Here is a 20738-nt window from a genome sequence, read left to right on the forward strand (position 1 = left end):
AGAGGAAAGGAAAAAGAAATAGGGAGATTTTCAGTATTCTTCATACGTGGTGTCAATGTTTTTCTCAGCAAACATAAACAGTCTTGTATATTCATGCACCGAGACAATAACGGATGATCTGCATGTGGTTACAGCAGCACGCATTGATACATGTGATATCCACAGGTGTTCCTCACAGGCTAGACACCTCACCTGATCTCAGAGCCTCAAATAGACAGACAGACAGACAGGCAGACACACACACACACACACACACACACACACACACACACACACACACACACACACACACACACACACACACACACACACACACACACACACACAGCCTGTGGTGGTTCTCAGTGGTGTAGTCAGCGTGGGCAGCCCAGTGTAACACAATGCCTCTCTGTCCTCCAACGAATGGTTCACAGCTCCACAACACACAACAGGTCATTATGGGCCCCCCAGGACCCCCAACCCTCCACCACTTAGTCCCCAATACTGTCCCCTACTGAGCACACACACTAGCCCCTATTCCCTAACACTAGCCCCACTGCCCCACACAGCCCCGCACAACCTCAGGGCAGAATCCAACAGCAGCAGAGGAGGTCTACAAAGCTTTACAGCAGCCCCCTGCCAGACAGCCCAGATCCTAGATCCTCTAGTCAGCCATTATGACTGACGGAGTCTGGAGAAAGGTCACCAAAGGTCACCCAGCTGGTCGTTTTTATGGATGTTGATGACAAGGGGGTGTGACACAGTGGCTAATTAACCGACATCAGTAGAGAGGGAGGGAGGGAGGGAGGGATGCCAGAGAGATAGCGTATGAGATGGGGAAACGGCTCGTTTGAACTGACAGTAGTAGAGCAAGGAGAGAATGATGGAAGGATGAGAAGGAGAGAGAGATAGCGATGGGGAAGTGGCCTGTTAGAGCAGGAGAACACATTTAATACAATTAAAGATGGGAATGATTTGATTACAGGAGAGGAAGATGTTGGGGAGACATATGACATTACTGGAGTTTCCCCTGTCGGAGCTCCGCAACACCGACTGCTGAAGACGTTTAGAAGAATTGTTTGTTTTTGCTCTGGAAAATAGAGTTTAAACAGTTAGAGCTTTTGCTTATAGTTACCTCACCACATCAAGAGATTAAATGAAGAGTTTATTCCCAAAACATTATATACACCAATTTCACATTTGTGTTTTTTAACCAGTGATTGCTTATGGGTTTGATGTGTGTGTCTTCAAAATGCTATACTGTAAATCCATTGTTTAGCTTGAATGTTCCTATCCAGTATATTTGACTGTGATATGTGGTTGTCTCACCGAGCTACCTTATAATGAATGCACTAACTGTAAGTCGCTCTGGATAAGAGCATCTGCTAAATGACAGATCTCCTATTACTGTATTGCATTTTATATATTTTTTTATATAAACATTGATTTCATAAATGTATAATTTGTACAGTACTCTATAAAAAATGTAGTTATTTGTTACATTTGACTGTGTAAAACCTAGCAGTACTACTTATTCCTCTTAGAATGAGGCGGCTATATAGCATTTTGTCTCTCTGAAACGAAGCCATCAAGTGATAGATTTTAAACAAATACATGTCTGTCATTGAACAACCCCATGACATGATTAGACAGTGAAAAAACACACCAATCTCTTTCATAACACCTTTAAACAATAAAAGCTGATTTACTAACATTTCTGAAAATGGATATTGTTTTGGAATGAAATTCTTCATATACAGAAAATAAAGGGTTCCGGTGAGCCTTAGCACTTCAGAAAATAAAGGTTTTGTGACTAGTCGTCTTTAAAAAAATTGTTATGGTTGACTGATAATTTACCACATGAGGGAGCTGGTATACCATACTCTCTCTTCTATTGGTCTGTTGTGGTGGAGCAGTCTTCACTGCCCCCTAGTGGTGAACTAGGTAGGTACAGTAATCGACTGTGTTGCATTAGCAAGCTGTTCCTCCTCTCCTCTCCCTATTTCCCTCTCCTCTCCTCTCCTCTCTCCTCTCCTCTCCTCTCCTCTCCTCTCCTCTCCTCTCCTCTCCTCTATCTCTCCCTCCCCACTGCCCCTCGGCCTAGTATGTCCTTCTCCAGTCTGTATCTATTTCTATTTCTATCTAACCCTCTCTCCCTCACTCTCTGGGACGTTTTAAAAAACAACCTGTCAAATAAAAACTCTCTGTACTGAGCTATTTGAGTACGACACAGATTTGGGGTAATACCCCAGTTTTGGATTAGAAATTGAGAATGGTAAGAAAGACAGGTGTGTGTATGGGATTACCGCTGAGTCACTGAGCTAGAGAACAACAACCCTCTGCCTTCAAATTACACACACACACACACACACACACACACACACACACACACACACACACACACACACACACACACACACACACACACACACACACACACACACACACACACACACACACACACACACACACACACACACACACACACACACTTCCCCAAACCAGGCCAACCAATGAGCAGTCAAACAGGTGGACATTAACATGGGGTCAGTTTGACCTTTGACCTTTGGGACTGATGGGAAAATATTGTGTGAGAACAGAGCAGTGTGTCAACCAGAACAGCTACTGCTGCTTGTTTATTACTATTATTACTAGACATTTATTCATTCATACAAAACAGCAGTTAAAATATTTCATTTTTATTTTTAGATATTTATTTTGATAAAATACAGAATAAAGTGCTCGTTATTCTTTATCTGGACAATACATGTTATTTCCAACTCAGTTTCTGTTCAGATTCATTGTTTTTCCATAATTTATTTTCCGTCATAAAATATTTTCTAATTTTGGAATACATAGCTCATGTATCAAACATTAACAGTAATATACCTTAAGCAGGAAGACAAAATTACCATGGTTTCTAATAGGTCTGTGATGTTACCAGTATCGCAATATTCATTGGAAACACAAAGCAGACCAAACTCTTTGGTTCTTAAAAAAATGTATGTAAATTATTGGGTGCTATAGCTTGGAAAATAAATAAATGTGACTCTGAATGACAACATAATGATGTTTGTTTCCAACACTACGGATGTTTTCCTGAAGAAGTTAAATCCACGTCATGCTTTGTTTCCTTGACACAATATTAACGAGTATCGTGATATTGGTATCATCCCGGCCCTAGTTTCTAAGCATGAAAAATGATTTATTTACAAACAGAAAATACTTTTTAATACCACATCTACTTAATTTGTGGTTTTTAAAGCATTCATGACTCATGACAGCTATCTGTAAATGAAAAAAAAAACGGTACCAAGATTTGGTTGAATGGAACCAAAAGTCACTTCACAAAGAATATTATTCCAGAGGATATATACAACTGAATATTGAATACAATAAGAATGCATTTAAGTCTTACGCTATAAAATGCTCATTTAGACTCGTGTACTGAACACAACTATGTTTAAAAACAAAAAGAAACTCAAGAGAATAATAAGGTCATTCAACCTTTCTTCCTCGCTGTGCTGCAGAATTCCTTCCTTCTCTCTGTGGTTGGATACACAAAAAAAGCAGAGGACCTGTACCAAGGGCACATAGTTCATTCGGGACACGAGACACGAGAGTCTTCTATGACTGATTCACACTACAGGACCGACCCCAAACCACAATGTGCTGGCTTCAGGGCTGTACAATTAAAAAAACTCTAAAATGCTATTTGGAGAAGAGCAAAAAAAAAACACGACCTAAGCCATTATCACTATGGTTTCTGAAGCTTCATTCACCTCAGTCGATCTACAAACGCATCGCCTAGCTACACAATTAGCTCAGCACCAGGATTAAAAACGATAATTTAGGTACTGAGGGAATCTGTTAACAGAAAGTATTTTATTAACAAATGGAAAAGCAATAAAAAAAAGTTTTGAAATGTTCCTGCAATTCTACACATTTTGACGTGACTTATGGTTAATATGATGTCTGAGTGAGAGTGACTAACAAAATCAATGGGGGAACCCTGGAGGTCAGGTCCCCTGGGCCCTATGTGCCCAGTCAGTCATTTGGTCATGATTACTACAAGTTTAGTCTAGACTAACTAGAATAATTCACCTATTTTAATTGGATTTTTAACGACATGGGCTAAATGAGTGACTGTCAGTGAGTGACAGAGAAAAACTGGGGCAGCCAAGTTTCAAAATCGCACCTTGTGTATTCTACTAATCTAACTCTCAACAGCAAGTTGAGACCCCGAATGAGTTCCCCAAAAATACATATATATATATTTTTTAATTAAATAGGTCTGGACCTCAGTGTCCTCATATGTAGCTACGGCCCTGGCTGGCTTGGACATTTTCCTCTCACAATATCCTATCTAGCACAGTTCCAGCAACTACAGTGGATACGTAACCAGGCCAGCGCAGGATTGTCTTGTCTCAGTTTGACTCGATAGTGTGAATCAGTCACTACACTCCTGATTCCCTCCTGAAGCCCAGCGCATCCAGAGCTATAGCCGGCTGCAGCCTGTCAATCTGATTGTCCATGTCCAGCACACACAGCATGTTCATGTCCACCGCTACCTGGTCCTGAAATCTCTCCTGGAAGATGTCTAGTTGTACGTCCCTCTCCTCCCCCTCCCCGTCGTCCCTCCCCCCCAGCATCACACCCATCTCGCCTACCTCCTCCCCCTCCTCCCCGCAGCACAGGGCCACCTCGTTCTCGTAGCAGAAGGCGCTGGGGGAGTGTGGAGGCAAGAGGTGGAGGCCGGAGGACTTGGGACCGAGAGGGGACACTGACCGGGTAGAACTAGAGCCGGAGGCAGACGAGGGGGAGTGGGATCGGCCCGTCATCTCCCGGAGCTCCCTGGCGCTGCAGTGTGGAGTAGCTGGCACCTCGTAGGTCTTGTGGAAGCGGGAGTAGTCTACCTGGTAGCGGTGCTCCTTCTCGAAGACCACGGGCTCGAAGCGGTGGCCCCACAGGATCTCCCTGGCCAAGTAGGAGGAGCGGGCCTGGGTGGTCATGGCCGTGGCCTCCACCATCCCCTCCAGTATCACCACGATCTCAAAGTCCTCTGTCGTCAGGTCGGCGCTGCTCATGCAGTACAGCGGGCTGTTCTCGTTGATCTCGTGGACCACGACCAGTGGAGACACCAGGAAGAGGCGGTCCAGGCCCTCGTCGTAGCCCACGTCGATGTCCGTCTGCTCCATGGGGAGGTACTCGCCTTCGGCGGTGACGTGCGGCCGGATGAGCTGCGCCCGGACGTGAGCCTCCACGATGTGGCTTTTCCTCATGTTCCCCAGGCGAAACATCAGGCACAGCTTCCCGTCCCGCATGGAGATTACCGCGTGGTGCGAGAACAGCAAGGTCTGCGCCCGCTTCTTAGGTCGAACCATTTTGGCCATGATGGTTCCGATCATGAAGGAGTCGATGATACAGCCCACAATGGACTGGACCACCACCGTAGCCACCGCCGCCGGACACTCCTCGGTGACGCAGCGGAACCCATACCCAATGGTGGTCTGGGTCTCTATGGAGAAGAGAAACGCCCCTACGAAGCCTTGGACGTGTAGGATGCAGGGCTTCCACTCCACTCCTCCTCCCTCCAAGCCGGCCAGAGGCCCCTCTCCCAGGCCGGGTCGAAGGTCGAAGTCCCCATGGGCCAGGGCCACTCCCCAGAAGACCACCCCGAAGAGGAACCAGGAGAGCAGGAAGGTAGAGGTGAAGAGGAGCAGCATGTAACGCCAGCGGATGTCCACGCAGGTGGTAAATATGTCGGCCAGATAGTGTTTCGTCTTGTCTTCCATGTTGTGGAAAACCACATTGCACTGGCCGTTCTTCTTCACGAAGCGGCTCCGGACATGGTTGGGCCCCGTCGTGGAGATCTGGCGTCCGTTGTGGACAGGCTCTGTTGCTCGCAGGGCTAGCGAGCTGCCGCCTCCTCCTCCTTCTGAACCTCCTCCTCCTCCTCCTCCACCACCACCACCACCTCCTCCGCCCCCCATACCCCTCCCAGTCATATTGTGGTGCATCAGGGGACCATGGCCATTGTGGAGGCCCAAGGTGGAGATCTTGAAGTGGTCTTCATCGGTGGCTACGATGCTGTATCTGATGTGAAACAAAAACCCAAACAAAACACATGAGTTTAGAGAGGAGGGCGAATGAGACATGGCAGGTTTAAGAGTTAAAGGCCCAGTGCAGTCAAAAACATGATTTCCCTGTGTTTTATAGTCCAAGAATAGACAACGAGGGCAGGCGTTTAGAGGCAGGAAAAGGGGGAGAAAAGGAGCTGATTGTCCTATTCCTCGGTCCTACCTGTTGACTCGCACCGCTCCCATGGCACCAGTGATCATCAGGCTGTGTCTGTGTGGGCAGTAATCAGGGCCGCGGTGGCCAGTGCCAACCATTAAAAGAGACCAGCTTGGTAGGAGGCTGTGGGCAGAGGGGCAGGAGGACAACAGCCTCAGGTCTAAGGACCCCTTGGAGATATCAGCGTTGCCTCCTTCTGATGCATTTCCTGGAATGACAGCAAATCAGAGAACAGTATGAATTTTTAAGGTCATTCAGAATCACAGCACCGAATGCACAGTATTCCTACATCTACACATGTCATGCAGGAGGAGGGTGGGATGGTCAACTCTCTTCATGCGTGAAGAAAAACAGACAAATATTCATCATGATGGTTATAGATTGAGTCCCTCGTAGCCGGTCGCCCGAGGCCCCTTCATGTCAGCATGGGGTGGAACACACTAACAGACATAGGAGGGGCCAAAGGTCTGAAAGAGAGGGGAATCTGTGCTGAACTCCTGTTAAGGGAACAATTGATCGGGTGTTTGGCTTGATGACAGGGTTAGAGGCCGGGTGACGTAGTGGGTTAGAGCTAGTACCCATTATGTGATCGCTAGACAATTAGGGTGACCAAGGGAAAACGTTGCATAACAGCCGTAACAGGTTTGTAGCTGCACGCTATAGAACAGCAGCACTGAGGTGTGGAGTTAGCTATGTGTAGAACAGTACATGCCCAACTGCAGTAGCTTACTGAGGCGCTGTGACATCACGGCTGACACGTCGACACACGTCAGCACGGAGTTATTAAAACACAGACTTGAGAGCGAGTGCACACACATACACACGCACACGCGCACGCGCACACACACACACACACACACACACACACACACTCCACAGACTGACAGGATTTAGCAGGGTTGTTTTTTACCTTTGCGTGACAGTCTATGGCAATTTTCTTCCCTCCCAAATACACACACACACACACACACACACACACACACACACACACACACACACACACACACACACACACACACACACACACACACACACACACACACACACACACACACACACACACACACACACACACACACACACACACACACACACACACACACACACACACACACACACACACACACACAGCAGATGGACAGATGTTGCTCCTGCCGTGTGCTTATTGGCCGGATTGAGGATCCAGGATCCTTCCCAACTTAAATCCTCAGTAAGAGGCTGGGATAGATTACGTCAGCATTGTTACATATCAACCACTGTAGCAGCTGGACCAAAGGGGCTGAGAAAGAAAGAAAGAAAGAAAGAAAGAAAGAAAGAAAGAAAGAAAGAAAGAAAGAAAGAAAGAAAGAAAGAAAGAAAGAAAGAAAGAAAGAGCGAGAGAGAGAGAGAGAGAGAGAGAGAGAGAGAGAGAGAGAGATCCAGGGGGCTGACATGACATTATTGACATCACACCAGTTCCACTGTATCTTAAGGAGTGTTTAGTGTACACAGTGTTAACCAGGATCACACGTATCAAGTCTTTCCATACCACTTCCCGAGGATTCTGGGAGTTTGATTGGACAAGAATGTGTATCTGAGTTAGGTTGGAGGAGAAGAATAATGCATATGAATGGAAGACTGTGACAGCTTGAGTTTCTCAGTTTGAGAGTCTGTGGGATAATGCCAGATCATAACGAATCCATCGCCACAGACTGAGGAAACAGTAGTCTTTTCCAGTCAACCTGATTCCCATTGAGACGTGAAAATCCAAATGTAGCCATACTGTTAACCATATCAGCATCTTCAACATCGGAGGCTTCCAAGACATGTAGATGTACTACAGATCTAGGACATTTTGTAGAATATACAGTACTTTGGACACACCTACTCATTCAAGGTTTTTTCTTTATTTTTTACTATTTTCTACATGTAGAATAATAGTGAAGACATAAACTATGAAATAACACATATGTAATCATTTAGTAACCCAAAAAGTGTTAAACAAATTAAAATATATTTTATATTTGAGATTCTTCAAAGTAGCCATCCTTTGCCTTGATGACAGCTTTGCAGACTTGGCATTCTCTCAACCAGCTTCACCTGGAATGCTTTTCCAACAGACTTGATGGGGGTTCCCACATATGCTGAGCACTTGTTGGCTGCTTTTCAATTCACTCTGTGGTCCAACTCATCCCAAACCATCTCAATTGGGTTGAGGTCGGGTGATTGTGGAGGCCAGGTCATCTGATGCAGATCTCCATCACTCTCATTCTCAGTCAAATAGCCCTTACACAACCTGGATGTGTGTTGGGTTCTTGTCCTGTTGAAAAACAAATGATTGTCCTGCTAAGCGCAAACCAGATGGAATGGCATATCACTGCAGAATTCTGTGGTAGCCATGCTGGTTAAGTGTGCCTTGAATTCTAAATAAATCACGGACAGTGTCACCAGCAAAGCACCATCACATCATCACACCTCCTCCTCCGTACTTCACGGTGGGAACCACACATGCGGAGATCATCCACTCACCTACTATGTGTCTCAAAAAGATATGGCGGTTGGAACCAAAAATCTCAAATTTGGTCTCATCGGACTAAAGGACAGATTTCCACCGGTCTAATGTTCATTGCTCGTGTTTCTTGGCCCAAACAAGTCTCTTTTTCTTATTGGTGTCCTTTAGTAGGGGTTTCTTTGCAGCAACCATAAAAGCCTGATACACGCAGTCTCCTCTGAACAGTTGATGTTGAGATGTGTCTGTTACTTTAACTCTGTGAATTGTTTATTTGGACTGCAATTTCTGAGGCTGGTAACTCTAATGAACTTATTCTCTGCAGCAGAGGTAACTCTGGGTCTTCCTTTCCTGTGGCGTTTCTCATGAGAGCCAGTTTCATCATAGCGCTTGATGGTTTTTGTGACTGCACTTGAAGAAACTTAAAAAGTTCTTGAAATGTTCCGTATTGACTGACCTTCATGTCTTAAACTAATCATGGATTTCCATGTCTCTTTGCTTCTTTGAGCTGTTCTTGCCATAATATGGACTTGGTATTTTACCAAATATATTCTGTATACCACCCCTACCTTGTCACAACACAACTGATTGGCTCAAACACATTAAGAAAATTCCACAAATGAACTTTTAACCAGGCACTGTCACGTTCTAACCTAAGTTCTTTTATTATGTCTTTGTTTTAGCATGGTCAGGGCGTGAGTTGGGTGGGTTGTCTATGTTCCTTTTTCTATGTTTTGGGATTTCTGTGTTTGGCCTGGTATGGTTCTCAATCAGAGGCAGCGTTTATCGTTGTCACTGATTGAGAACCATATTTAGGTAGCCTGTTTTCCATTGTGTTTCGTGGGTGATTATTTTCTGTCTTTGTGTATGTTACCAGACAGGACTGTTTCGTTTCGTGTCATTCTCGTTTTATCCTTTTGTTGTTTTGTTTGAGTATTCATTTTCATTAAAAGGCTTAATGAATACTTACCACGCTGTACCTTGGTCCTCCTCTCTTTCTCCCACAGACGAACATTACAGGCACACCTGTTAATGGAAATGTATTCCAGGTGACTACCTCATGAAGCTGGTTGAGAGAATGCCAAGTGTGCAAAGCTGTCATTAAGGCAAAGGGTGGCTAATTTGAAGAATCTCAAATATAAAATACATTTTGATTTGTTTAATACTTTTTTGGTTACTACATGATTCCATATGTGTTATTTCATAGTTTTGATGTCTTCACTATTATTGTACAATGTTGAAAATAGTAAAAAATAAAGAAAAACCCTTGAATGAGTAGTTGTGTCCAAACTTTGGACTGGTACTGTATATAGAGAGTAGGAAGAAAATGGCACCCTATTCTCTACATAGTGCCCTACTTTCGACCACATCTCATATGGCTGTGGTCAAAAGTAGTGCACTATATAGGGAATAGTGTGTCACTTAGGACGCAACCAGAGACAGTCAGGAACCACTAGTCCCTGAAGGAGAGCAGGAGTAATTAAATGTTGATGATAGTTATTAGCCGTTTCCATAGGAACCTCTTTCCCCTCCTCGACGCTCTGATTTGCCGTGTTGAGCGGGGATGATTTAGCACGAGGCACCGCCGCCGAGGTGAAGCCAGAGGGTAGAGACACCAGAGGTGTAAGTGCTCTCCTGAGTGACTGAGTCACATACAGGACTGATTCACTTTAATGTGGGTAAAACTGAATCACACAGAACAGAGACAAACACCCAGACATTTCAACGCATTTACATTTTGGCAGACGCTCTTATCCAGAGTGATTTAAAGTAGTGAATACATACATTTACATACTGGTCCCGCGTGGGAATAGAACCCACAGCGTCACAAGCGCCATGCTCTACCAACTGAGCACCCCGACCATAACCTACTCCACACCATAACCTACTCCACACCATAACCTACTCCACACCATAACCTACTCCACACCATAACCTACTCCACAACATAACTCTACACAACACAATACCTTTAGGGCCTGAACTTGTCAATGCAGCTCAGATATGCCTTGAATCCGGAAACACTTAATCCCAGGGAAAATTAATATGAATGGATGAAAGTGTGTGTGTGTGTGTGTGTGTGTGTGTGTGTGTGTGTGTGTGTGTGTGTGTGTGTGTGTGTGTGTGTGTGTGTGTGTGTGTGTGTGTGTGTGTGTGTGTGTGTGTGTGTGTGTGTGTGTGTGTGTGTGTGTGTGTGTGTGTGCGTGCGTGTGTGCGTGCGTGCGTGAGCGAGCTCGCCCTCGTGTGTGTATGCATGTCTGTTGGCGTTTGCATGTGCGTGTGTGGTAATCTCCTAATCCAAACTGTGATATGAAAGGTGGATGCAGTCAAACGACCTGGTTTAAATGTTTTTCTTTAATCTGAGACTGACATTAAAAGGAGAGAACGAAAGGAAAAAGAAAGTGAAGAGTTTAGGTGACAGCACAGGGCGGGGCATCCGCTTGTCAGGAAAGAACAGGGGGTATAGAGATTATGACATCAGAGAATGGGGTGTTACTTTTGATCCGGTTTAGCGGTGATTGGTGGCGTTGTGGCGTCGTCATCACTGAATAAAGCATTGTTATACAGGATTATGGCAGACGTTATTGTAGGCAAGTAATAGGAAGGGGGGAAAGTTATGTCCGTCTTTTTTGAATGGCTTTGATGGGAGCTCTATATGCACGATCTGCACGTCTATCACGAATGCACATTATTGTGTAAAAAACAACATGTCCTTCCCATATCTATGAAAAAAATATGGGATGACGAGATATCCCATTCTTTGAATAGCCAACGATAAACTGAAATTATACTTTTTGTTATAACAGTGCAGGGTAGGCCTACGCACTTGCTAAACTATATCAAAGTTGATGCTGATGTGTAGAGCTGTCCAGTGCTGAAATCTATTCAGCACTGAATATAGGAATTATATGTCCATATCTGATCTAATTTCGAGTTTTGCAAATCAAACCTCTCAGCATATTGAAACTGGCATGCCACATCGCCTACGGCCTAGTCAATAAAATATGTCACACAATTAGGATTTGCCTGCGCATCATTTACAGTTGATTGACATTATAGGCCAGAACAATGCGTTACGTTAGCGGATTCATTGATCATTTTACAGTGTTTGTCTGAAGGACGGTGAACAGCAGAAGACAAAACAGGTTTCACTGGGCTCTACAAGGCGAGGAGTTCATGTCGTGACATAATACTGGTGAAAACAGGCAAGATTACTCTGCAGTTTATTTCGGGGCCTTAACTAGTGTATGAAGTGAGCTTCGTCGAAACGCTGCATGTTAAGAACAACAAAGACTCTTCGACTGGCCAATCTAAAAACCAACCAATCTAAAAGAAAAACAGTTCAAGTTCATGACAACTTGTCCTGTCAATGGAAAAGTGTTTTCGCCAATGAAAAAACTGTCAACGATTAGAATAAATACTCACCTTTTGAATGGCAATGTTGTTAGCTACTTGAAAAACAATGTTGACATCCTTTCCAAAATAAAAAATAAAACACATCCTTAATGTTCTGTCCTCTCTCTACGAATTCCTTTTTGCAGCCCGTTTCATTGTCTCACAACGTTCATTTTGAAACTTTTTGTCTTTGAATCCTAATATTCTTCCAATGTTCTGTTTGATTGCTTCCTTGCATCCCACTCAACTGCTCGCATTCGTTCTCTCTGTTGGACTCGCACTTGACTCAATAAGCGCTCGAACCCTGTGTATGTGAAGTGCGCACGGCACATCTCTCTGTCCCTAGTTAGCTGTGGGTGGGAGAGAGAGAGGGCGGGCGGGAGGGATGGAGCGCTTGTCACTTTGATTATGTCCCCGTTTACGTGGAGTTGTGTTCCTGAGAGTGTAGGTGTGCTTCCCTATTATTTTCCGCCCGCGCCACAGATTTTTATTAGACTGGCCTCCGGAGAAGAAAACAGGTTGCTATGCATTGCTCGGATTTTCAGTGAATTTGGTTGGATCAGTGTTCGGCTGTACATGCGAGCTGCCTGTCTTTGTGCGAGTTTGAAGCTGCATTATTGAAATGTGAATAGATTTATAGGAATAGGCCTAATACAAAAGTTAATGACAGGAAGAGGGTTGATTAAATATCCCTTTTGTTGACAACTACACACATCATGTAATGTTAGAGTGCTTCATTTGATCACTCTTTTGTGGCTGGGAATTTTTTTGCACCGCAGGAAATCCAGACGAGCTTCGTGATTTACATAAATCCACTGAACACCCACACTAACACACTGTTCTATTAACAGTATTGCACTTTTCATGTAGCCTACCTTTAGCCAGCTAATGTCCTAACCACCGACCCAACAACATTATGGACTCGACGTTCAAATCCCGTTGCTGCAGGATTATTTTGTAGCGACATAATTGGTCAAATGATGATTCTACATATATACGTAACAAACCAACTGAAGAGGGGGTGTGGGGTAAGAAACAAAGTCTCCCTAGTAACCTAGTGTGAACAGGCTGTTGAAATCGGATCCCAGTGTTGAATTGTGGAGCTGTCCAGAGCAGAGGTGCTGAAAACTACTAAAACGGAAAACGGATACTCCTCGAACTACCACCACCCTACCGTGGCCTGGCTGGCTGTCACATACATTTAGCCTCCAGACCAGTCTCAGCACCCTGCTAACAATCACCACCTCATTTGCTTTGTCATTGATTAGAGCAATATTTTACCCCAGGGAGACTACTGAACTAGCGATGGAGACCTGCAGAACTTTCTCCTAGCTGCAATAAGTTCATCCAACTTTCTAATTTCCATCAAAGACACTACTGTTCATAGTTTAATTTATAGATATATTTGTATTGCCATCAGCAATGTCTCTTTTCTGCAGGGAAATATAGTTATAGTATTTCAGACAGACCACAATTATATGCAACTAGATCGTTTCTATGGATACGTTTCTTATTCTCTCTCTCTCTCTCTCTCTCTCTCTCTCTCTCTCTCTCTCTCTCTCTCTCTCTCTCTCTCTCTCTCTCTCTCTCTCTCTCTCTCTCTCTCTCTCTCTCTCTCTCTCTCTCTCTCTCTCTCTCTCTCTCTCTCTCTCTCTCTCTCTCTCTCTCTCTCTCTCTCTCTCTCTCTCTCTCTCTCTCTCTCTCTCTCTCTCTCTCTTACTTGTCTCAAGCAAACATTTATCTACAGTTGAACCAATTTATTTTTAAAACCCAAGTTCTCTTCAGCCAGACGTGGTGGGTGTTCAATGTATCGAGAGAGAGGGATAAAGACAGACAGACAGACAGACAGACAGACAGACAGACAGACAGACAGACAGACAGACAGACAGACAGACAGACAGACAGACAGACAGACAGACAGACAGACAGACAGACAGACAGACAGACAGACAGACAGACAGACAGACAGACAGACAGACAGACAGACAGACAGACAGACAGACAGACAGACAGACAGACAGACAGACAGACAGACAGACAGACAGACAGACAGACAGACAGACAGACAGACAGACAGACAGATAGATAGATAGATAGATAGATAGATAGATAGATAGATAGATAGATAGATAGATAGATAGATAGATAGATAGATAGATAGATAGATAGATGGAGATAAATGTGGGAGACAGAGAGAGGAAGAGAGAGAAAGAGAACGAGAGAGAGATGGAGAGCGAGACTGAAAAACGGGGTGAATCAACAGTGTAGGTCAAGGTCAACAGGGATTAGAGGCTCTATTCAATCTGTATTGCTGAACCGGTACAGATTGTGTGATAGAAATGTAAAGGCAATTTCCTATTGAGCTGACATCTTCAGCTTTTACTGTGAATGCAGGCTCAGCTAATACGAGACAATTATGCTGCGAGTCAGTGCGAGTCAACCAAGCTACGAGTCAACCACACTTTAACACTGAACTTCTGCGATAAGGATTGAATAGAGCCCTAAATGGGGTGGGAGTGGGGAAGAAATGTGTGGGTGGGTTTAGATTCTAGAAGATAGAGGAACAAGGATGCTGCAGCTAATGACAAGAGGGGAGTTATCTTGCTGTTTGTTTACCGTTGTTTTGAGTGGGAGTAGTTAGGCCTAAATAACTGTGGAAAGACACAAGGGAATGTTACAGTAGGGATACAGTAGGTGTATTTTTTATTTGTTGATCGAATCCAGGTATTTCTACTCTACTCTACCATACCCTACCCAACTCTGTATTCTACTCTACCCTACCCTACCCAACACTGTATTCTACTCTACTCTACCATACCCTACCCAACACTGTATTCTACTCTACTCTACCATGCCCTACCCAACACTGTATTCTACTCTACCCTACCATACCCTACCCAACTCTGTATTCTACTCTACTCTACCATACCCTACCCAACACTGTATTCTACTCTACTCTACCATACCCTACCCAACTCTGTATTCTACTCTACTCTACCATACCCTACCCAACTCTGTATTCTACTCTACTCTACCAAACCCTACCCACTGTGTATTCTACTCTACTCTACCCTACCCTACCCAACTCTGTATTCTACTCTACTCTACCATACCCTACCCAACTATGTAGTCTACTCTAGTCTACCATACCCTACCCAACTCTGTATTCTACTCTACTCTACTATACCCTACCCAACTCTTTATTCTACTCTACTCTACCATACCCTACCCAACTCTGTATTCTACTCTAATCTACCCTACCCTACCCAACACTGTATTCTACTCTACTCTACCATACCCTACCCAACACTGTATTCTACTCTACTCTACCATGCCCTACCCAACACTGTATTCTACTCTACCCTACCATACACTACCCAACACTGTATTCTACTCTACTCTACCATACCCTACCCAACTCTGTATTCTACTCTACTCTACCATACCCTACCCAACTCTGTATTCTACTCTACTCTACCAAACCCTACCCACTGTGTATTCTACTCTACTCTACCCTACCCTACCCAACTCTGTATTCTACTCTACTCTACCATACCCTACCCAACTATGTAGTCTACTCTAGTCTACCATACCCTACCCAACTCTGTATTCTACTCTACTCTACTATACCCTACCCAACTCTTTATTCTACTCTACTCTACCATACCCTACCCAACTCTGTATTCTACTCTAATCTACCCTACCCTACCCAACTCTGTATTCTACTCTACTCTATTCTACTCTACTCTACCCTACCCTACCCAACTCTGTATTCTACTCTACTCTACCATACCCTACCCAACTCTGTATTCTACTCTACCCTACCCTACCCAACTCTCTATTCTACTCTACTCTACCATACCCTACCCAACTCTGTATTCTACTCTACCCTACCCTACCCAACTCTGTATTCTACTCTACTCTACCATACCCTACCCAACTCTGTATTCTACTCTACTCTACCATACCCTACCCAACTCTGTATTCTACTCTACTCTACCATACCCAACCCAACTCTGTATTCTACTCTACTCTACCCTACCCTACCCAACTCTGTATTCTACTCTACTCTATTCTACTCTACTCTACCCTACCCTACCCAACTCTGTATTCTACTCTACTCTATTCTACTCTACTCTACCATACTCTACCCAACTCTGTATTCTACTCTACACTACCCTACCCAACTCTGTATTCTACTCTACTCTACCATACCCTACCCAACTCTGTATTCTACTCTACCCTACCCTACCCAACTCTGTATTCTACTCTACTCTACCATACCCTACCCAACTCTGTATTCTACTCTACTCTACTCTACCATACCCTACCCAACTCTGTATTCTACTCTACTCTACCATACCCTACCCAACTCTGTATTCTATTCTACCATAACCTACCCTACCCAACTCTCTATTCTACTCTACTCTACTCTACCCTACCCAACTCTGTATTCTACTCTACTCTACTCTACCATACCCTACCCAACTCTGTATTCTACTCTACTCTACCCTACCCTACCCAACTCTGTATTCTACTCTACTCTACTCTACCATACCCTACCCAACTCTGTATTCTACTCTACTCTACTCTACCATACCCTACCCAACTCTGTATTCTACTCTACTCTACTCTACCATACCCTACCCAACTCTGTATTCTACTCTACTCTACCATACCCTACCCAACTCTGTATTCTACTCTACTCTACCATACCCTACCGAACTCTGGTTTCTACTCTACTCTACCATACCCTACCGAACTCTGTATTCTACTCTACTCTACCATACCCTACCCAACTCTGTATACTACTCTACTCTACCATACCCTACCCAACTCTGTATTCTACTCTACTCTACCATACCCTACCCAACTCTGTATTCTACTCTACTCTACCCTACCCAACTCTGTATTCTACTCTACTCTACCATACCCTACCCAACTCTGTATTCTACTCTACTCTACCATACACTACCCAACTCTGTATTCTACTCTACTCTACCATACCATACCCAACTCTGTATTCTACTCTACTCTACCATACCCTACCCAACTCTGTATTCTACTCTACTCTACTCTACTCTACTCTACTCTACTCTACTCTACTCTACTCTACTCTACTCTACTCTACTCTACTCTACTCTACCATACCCTACCCAACTCTGTATTCTACTCTACTCTATCATACCATACCCAACTCTGTATTTTACTCTACTCTACCATACCCTACCCAACTCTGTATTCTACTCTACTCTACCATACCCTACCCAACTCTGTATTTTACTCTACTCTACCATACCCTACCCAACTCTGTATTCTATTCTACCATAACCTACCCTACCCAACTCTGTATTCTACTCTACTCTATTCTACTCTACTCTACCCTACCCTACCCAACTCTGTATTCTACTCTACTCTATTCTACTCTACTCTACCATACCCTACCCAACTCTGTATTCTACTCTACTCTATCATACCATACCCAACTCTGTATTTTACTCTACTCTACCATACCCTACCCAACTCTGTATTCTACTCTACTCTACCATACCCTACCCAACTCTGTATTTTACTCTACTCTACCATACCCTACCCAACTCTGTATTCTATTCTACCATAACCTACCCTACCCAACTCTGTATTCTACTCTACTCTATTCTACTCTACTCTACCCTACCCTACCCAACTCTGTATTCTACTCTACTCTACCATACCCTACCCAACTCTCTATTCTACTCTACTCTACCATACCCTACCCAACTCTGTATTCTACTCTACCCTACCCTACCCAACTCTCTATTCTACTCTACTCTACCATACCCTACCCAACTCTCTATTCTACTCTACTCTACCATACCCTACCCAACTCTGTATTCTACTCTACCCTACCCTACCCAACTCTGTATTCTACTCTACTCTACCATACCCTACCCAACTCTGTATTCTACTCTACTCTACTCTACCATACCCTACCCAACTCTGTATTCTACTCTACTCTACCATACCCAACCCAACTCTGTATTCTACTCTACTCTACCCTACCCTACCCAACTCTGTATTCTACTCTACTCTATTCTACTCTACTCTACCCTACCCTACCCTACCCAACTCTGTATTCTACTCTACTCTATTCTACTCTACTCTACCATACCCTACCCAACTCTGTATTCTACTCTACACTACCCTACCCAACTCTGTATTCTACTCTACTCTACCATACCCTACCCAACTCTGTATTCTACTCTACCCTACCCTACCCAACTCTGTATTCTACTCTACTCTACCATACCCTACCCAACTCTGTATTCTACTCTACTCTACTCTACCATACCCTACCCAACTCTGTATTCTACTCTACTCTACCATACCCTACCCAACTCTGTATTCTATTCTACCATAACCTACCCTACCCAACTCTCTATTCTACTCTACTCTACTCTACCCTACCCAACTCTGTATTCTACTCTACTCTACCATACCCTACCCAACTCTGTATTCTACTCTACTCTACCATACCCTACCCAACTCTGTATTCTACTCTACTCTACCATACCCTACCCAACTCTGTATTCTACTCTACTCTACTCTACCATACCCTACCCAACTCTGTATTCTACTCTACTCTACTCTACCATACCCTACCCAACTCTGTATTCTACTCTACTCTACCATACCCTACCCAACTCTGTATTCTACTCTACTCTACCATACCCTACCGAACTCTGGTTTCTACTCTACTCTACCATACCCTACCGAACTCTGTATTCTACTCTACTCTACCATACCCTACCCAACTCTGTATACTACTCTACTCTACCATACCCTACCCAACTCTGTATTCTACTCTACTCTACCATACCCTACCCAACTCTGTATTCTACTCTACTCTACCCTACCCTACCCAACTCTGTATTCTACTCTACTCTACCATACACTACCCAACTCTGTATTCTACTCTACTCTACCATACCCTACCCAACTCTGTATTCTACTCTACTCTACCATACCCTACCCAACTCTGTATTCTACTCTACTCTACTCTACTCTACTCTACTCTACTCTACTCTACTCTACTCTACTCTACTCTACCCAACTCTGTATTCTACTCTACTCTATCATACCATACCCAACTCTGTATTTTACTCTACTCTACCATACCCTACCCAACTCTGTATTCTACTCTACTCTACCATACCCTACCCAACTCTGTATTTTACTCTACTCTACCATACCCTACCCAACTCTGTATTCTATTCTACCATAACCTACCCTACCCAACTCTGTATTCTACTCTACTCTACCATACCCTACCCAACTCTGTATTCTACTCTACTCTACTCTACCATACCCTACCCAACTCTGTATTCTACTCTACTCTACCATACCCTACCCAACTCTGTATTCTACTCTACTCTACTCTACCATACCCTACCCAACTCTGTATTCTACTCTACTCTACTCTACCATACCCTACCCAACTCTGTATTCTACTCTACTCTACCATACCCTACCCAACTCTGTATTCTACTCTACTCTACCATACCCTACCCAACTCTGTATTCTACTCTACCATACCCTACCGAACTCTGGTTTCTACTCTACTCTACCATACCCTACCGAACTCTGTATTCTACTCTACTCTACCATACCCTACCCAACTCTGTATTCTACTCTACTCTACCATACCCTACCCAACTCTGTATTCTACTCTACTCTACCATACCCTACCCAACTCTGTATTCTACTCTACTCTACCCTACCCTACCCAACTCTGTATTCTACTCTACCCTACCCTACCCAACTCTGTATTCTACTCTACTCTACCATACCCTACCCAACTCTGTATTCTACTCTACTCTACCATACCCTACCCAACTCTGTATACTACTCTACTCTACCATACCCTACCCAACTCTGTATTCTACTCTACTCTACCATACCCTACCCAACTCTGTATTCTACTCTACTCTACCCTACCCTACCCAACTCTGTATTCTACTCTACTCTACTCTACCATACCCTACCCAACTCTGTATTCTACTCTACTCTATGATATTCTGACTGAAACAAAGAGAAGGGAAGATCAGAGACTGCTTCCATTACACCTCTGCCCCACTGACAGAAATGAAATGACCATCTCTGTGTCTGTGTATTAATAACCATAATCTGTCTGAGGCTGACTGGAGTAAGATATCACATAAGATATTAACTCTCTTTCATAAGCACACCTTGCTCAAGGCATCAAACCACTGCTCCAGCATCTCTCTCTCTCTCTCTCTCTCTCTCTCTCTCTCTCTCTCTCTCTCTCTCTCTCTCTCTCTCTCTCTCTCTCTCTCTCTCTTTCTCTCTCTCTCTCTCACGCTCTCTCTCTCTCCCTCCATCCACATTTCTATCCTTCACCTCCATCTATTTTTCTATTTTCACCTGGACCTGCTTTTGGGAGATTTTTTTAGGTCAGCAACATGAATAAAAATTTGACCTGCGGCCAAAATAATAAACAATATCCTTAAAAAACGGTATTAGTTTCATTATTAAATGTAGTGTTTGAACTGACACACGCTATTTTGTGTTTTCCTTC

At 43.9% G+C, this 20738-nt stretch overlaps 1 protein-coding gene across 1 annotated transcript; it reads right to left on the minus strand.

Annotated features, from left to right (window-relative positions):
* Positions 1-4436: 4436 nt before the first annotated feature.
* LOC124003183 (ATP-sensitive inward rectifier potassium channel 12-like) lies at positions 4437-12452 on the minus strand. The gene is made up of 4 exons (XM_046311255.1): positions 12191-12452; positions 6283-6484; positions 6008-6075; positions 4437-5908 (listed from the first exon to the last, which is right to left on the minus strand). Exons 2-4 carry the CDS (start codon positions 6372-6374, stop codon positions 4437-4439), a joined length of 1632 nt encoding a protein of 543 aa, XP_046167211.1. The 5' UTR covers positions 6375-6484; positions 12191-12452.
* Positions 12453-20738: the final 8286 nt, after the last annotated feature.

The sequence above is a fragment of the Oncorhynchus gorbuscha genome, linkage group LG18 (genome assembly GCF_021184085.1).
Source record: "Oncorhynchus gorbuscha isolate QuinsamMale2020 ecotype Even-year linkage group LG18, OgorEven_v1.0, whole genome shotgun sequence".
Lineage (NCBI taxonomy): Eukaryota > Metazoa > Chordata > Actinopteri > Salmoniformes > Salmonidae > Oncorhynchus > Oncorhynchus gorbuscha.

Coding starts and splice junctions, on each gene's coding strand:
- LOC124003183 (XM_046311255.1), bottom strand. CDS start 6,374: ATGGTTGGCACTGGCCACCGCGGCCCTGATTACTGCCCACACAGACAC. Junction 6,076..6,282: donor GGAGCGGTGCGAGTCAACAG/GTAGGACCGAGG, acceptor GTTTCACATCAG/ATACAGCATCGTAGCCACCG. Junction 5,909..6,007: donor GGGCCTCCACAATGGCCATG/GTCCCCTGATGC, acceptor CAGAAGGAGGAG/GAGGCGGCAGCTCGCTAGCC.